The sequence below is a fragment of the Chrysochloris asiatica genome, unplaced genomic scaffold (genome assembly GCF_000296735.1).
Source record: "Chrysochloris asiatica unplaced genomic scaffold, ChrAsi1.0 scaffold00005, whole genome shotgun sequence".
NCBI lineage: Eukaryota > Metazoa > Chordata > Mammalia > Afrosoricida > Chrysochloridae > Chrysochloris > Chrysochloris asiatica.
The window spans coordinates 3,115,549-3,119,638 of record NW_006408523.1 but is presented as its reverse complement, the minus strand read 5'-3'; the positions used below and the strand labels follow the sequence as shown (position 1 = coordinate 3,119,638).

The 4,090-nt window shown below is 43.3% G+C and overlaps 1 protein-coding gene across 1 annotated transcript in view; it reads left to right on the top strand.

Annotated features, from left to right (window-relative positions):
* FLT1 (fms-related tyrosine kinase 1) overlaps positions 1 to 4,090 on the top strand; it is a 183,446-nt gene that overhangs the window by 76,712 nt on the left and 102,644 nt on the right. Inside the window, exon 11 of the mRNA XM_006832043.1 lies at positions 1,199 to 1,313. Within this exon, the coding sequence (XP_006832106.1) occupies positions 1,199 to 1,313 (115 nt within the window). The remainder of the gene's footprint in view (positions 1 to 1,198; positions 1,314 to 4,090) is intronic.

Sequence of the window (4,090 nt, the reverse complement as noted above, 5' to 3'; positions counted from 1 at the left end):
AAAGGTCTTGTGCAGTAATGTGCCTAATGACTGCTGCTTCCGTGAGTGTTGATAGATGTATATATAGAGAGATAGACAGATATCTTAGTAAATGATCATGTTGATAGACAGATGTATATATAGAGAGATAGACAGATATCTTAGTAAATGATCATGTTGATAGACAGATGTATATAGAGAGAGATAGACAGATATCTTAGTAAATGATCAGTATATGTTTACACCAATGATCTGAGTAGCAACCCAGATGAAGCTGTGTTTGAAAGAACATGTCAACTTCAGACGTAAGTCAGCATCTCTCTTTACTATCCATAAAGTGGGATTTTCTTGGCTACTTCTAAAAATCACAATGATTTCATGAATTCTAGAGACAAAAAAGGACCTGTAAGGTAAACAACTTCAACCCTCTCTCATTTTACAGTTAAACAACTGAGACCTGAGAAGTTAAAGCATTTGCCTGGAAACATGAAAAGAAATAGGTGGAAATGAACAACCCCTTAATGTCTGTTTCCATATACCCTTAATCAGTCCTAGGGAAAATGATCTCTACAACTGAATATTCTGATTAAAAGCCAGTCTCTTATTAATAGGAAATGCTTATTTCTTTGAGGTTTCCATTCATGCCCATAATTCTCCCCACCCCCTGCCCACTCCTGTGTTTTCATGTTACTTCCACTAGGAACAACTTACGATCTAGATTTGAAGTTTTCTGATTTCTATGTTTTAATTGAATATTTGTCATTCAGAACAGGAAATATGTATGGAGACACCTGCCATGAGATTTTTTTCATATCAGTCAAATATATTTGCTATTTTTAAGTTTTGAGAATGGATATGGGGGGGGGGGAAACTAAGGAAATGAAGATTCTGATAAAATTTGTGACTTTGTGTTGCGAGGGCTTTTCCAATGGTTGTCATCCACCTGTCCCCATCGGCAGGGAGTCTGATGGCGCATTGGTTAGTCGTTCAGCTGCTGCTAATTTAGAGGTGACCGGCTCGAGTCTACCGGCCTCTCCTTGGGAGAAAGCTATGGTAGTCTGCTTCTGTGAGGATTTACAGCCTTGGAAATCCTCTGGGGCAGTTCACCTCTGTCTTGTAGGGTTTTGAATCAACTCAACAGTGAAGGTGTTTATGAATCAACACTGGCTAGGAAGCAAAATTATGAAGGCTTACTTCTCTTTTATTTTATTTGTATTAGATCTGACTTTTGTTCCAGTAACGAAGAGTCCGTTCTCCTGACCCCTGACAGCAACGTGGGAAACAGAATTGAAAGCATCCCTCAGCGCATGGCAGTAATCAAAGGGAAAAATAAGGTATTGTTTTATCAAAATAAGTGTTGGCAATAGTATCCTAAAAATACACCATCAGCGCCTATCTGTGGATTTTTATGGGACTAAGACATTATCAAGGAGTCCTGGTGTGGCGCTGTGGGTTAATGTGCCAGACTGCAAAGCCACTTGAACTGCAAGGCTGGTGGTTCAAGCTCACCAGCTACTCCTCGGAAACCCTATCCAGTGTCACTATGGGTCAGAATTGACTCAACAGCACTTAACAACAACAGATATTATCAAAAGCCCCAAAAAAATTCCGAGTGAGAGAATCAAGCCAAGATCCAAGACATCATGAAGTTATGCTGAGAGGAGGACTCAAGCTGCTGTTTTGACCAAAAGACCACCAGTTTCAGAATCATGGTACCCATGGGTGTAGAGTTGACCCCAACTTATAGAGACCCCATGGGACAGTGTAGGACTATCCTTTGGGGTTTTCTTGGCTTGAGTCTTTATGGGATGGGATAACCAGATTGTCTCCCATGGAGCAGCTAGTGGGATTGATCCCTCCACCTCTTGGTTAGCAGTAGAGTACTTAACTGCTGTACCTCTAGGATTCCCTAAAGTAATGTTAATCATTACCCTCGAGTCATTTATAACTTGTAGTAACCATATGTAGGGACTCAAGCCTGTAAATCTTTACGGGAGCTGTAAGTTCTTTTCCCCCCGAGGAGTGGCTGGTGGATCTGAACTGCTGACCTGTTGGTTAGCAGCCCAATGCACAACCCATGATGATGGTACCAGGGATCCTTTACTTGGTCCTCCTGGGACAGGTGCAACTATCTTCCTGGACATCAAAAAGTCCACATCAGTGGTTTGCAGCCCGGCTGCATGTGAGAGATTGTTGTCAGGTGCTGTTGAGTTGCCTCTAATTCATACCAACCCCATGTGACGGAGCAGAACTGTCTGTAGGACTTCCTGGACTGGACCCCAACAAGCAACATCATCAGAAGAGGAGGAAAGATTGAACTTGTCAAGGACTTCATTTTACTTAGGACCACAATCAATCTCCATGGAGGCAGCCATAAGAAACCAAAACCATAAGAAACCAATGGGCACATCTGCTGCAAAAGATCTCTTGAAAGTGTTAAAAAGAAAAAGAAAAAAAATGTCACTCTGAGGTCTAAGATGTTCTTGACCCAAGCCACGATATTTTTTTAATCATCTTGTATGTGTGTGAAAGTTAGATAATAAATAAGGAAGACTGATGCATTTGAATGATGGTGTTGGTGAAGAATATTGAATATACCATGGACTGCAAGAACAAACCAATTTGTCTTAGAAGAAGTGCAGCCAGAATGCTCCTTGTTGTTGTTGTTGTTAAGTGCCATCGAGTCGGTTCCGACCCATAGCGACCCTGTACAGGGTTTCCAAGGGTGTAAATCTTTACGGGAGTAGAAAGCCTTATCTTTCTCCCGCGGAGCAGCTGGTAGTTTCGAACCGCTGACCTTAAGGTTCGCAGCCCGATTCGTAACCACTACGCTACCAGAATGCTCCTTAGAAGTGAGGAAAACAAGTCTTCGTCTCACATACTTGGGACATGTTGTCTGTAAGTACCAGACCCTGGAGAAGAACATCATGTTTGCAAAAGTCAGTGAAAAAAGACTGTCCAGGAGATGGATTGACAAACGGTGGCTGGAAACAATGGGTCCAAACACGCAACAGCAGTGAGGACGGTGGTTCATCCTGCCATCCTGCTGCGTGCCAGAACCGATTCCAGGCATCCTACAACAGTTGAAGCAGATTACCTCATCTCTCTTCAGAGGGGCCAGTGGGTGAGTTCGAACTGCCAACCTTTTGATTTGCAGCTGAGTTCGTAACGATTGTGCTGCCAGGTGGTCACCTTCCAGAGATTGCTGTTGTTGTTGTTAAGTGCCATTGAATGGTTCCAACTCGTAGCAACTTGAAATGGGGTTCCTGAGAAGCAGCTAGTGGATTTGAACTCCTGACCTTGAGGTTAGCAGTCCAATGCTTATCCTCTAGCTCTACACCAGGATTCCCTGTAAGTCTTGGGCTGGGACCTAGGTGAATCTAATGTTAGATTCAATAGAACTGAGAATCGTTGACATAAAGCGGGAACACAAAAAGCGAAAGCTTGGTGTCTTAAGTGGCACAAAAGTTCAGCACTGGGTAACTAACAGAAAGGTTGGTCATTTGAGCCCACTCAGCGGTGCAGCAAAAGAAAGGCCTGGTGATTTGTTTCCAAGAGGTCACATCCATGAGAAGCCTGTGATGCACAACTCTGTGCTAATCCCTGAGTCACCACAGGACAGCAAGTGGTTGTTGTGAGGTGCCAGCAAGTCGGTTTCAACTCATGGCTATCCTGCATAGGATTTCTGAGGCTGCAAATTGTTACACGAGCAGAAAAATCTCATCTTTCTACCGCTGAACAGCTGGTGGGCTCAAACTGTTGACTTCAAGCTAAAATTCAGTGTCTCCATTTCATAAAATAGCTTATTTGTCCTCTTTATAAGGGCAAAGCCTGGCTAAACTGGAGGCACAAACACATACAGACACAGGTAATCAAGATGCCTGTCCCATTCTGGGTCTAGGGGCTCCCTTTCTGCACCCTCCTCCAAAGTTCTGACACACTGTGAGCCAGGCAAACGTTCAGACATATACTGATGCCAACAGCACTCTTGGGCAAGCCAGAGTGCTAATCTCCACTTTAAAGTTAAGAAATACCAGGGGCCTAAGATAACTAGTGTAGTAAGGAGCTCTGATAGCTTAGTGGTTACAACTCGGGCTGCTATCTTCATGGT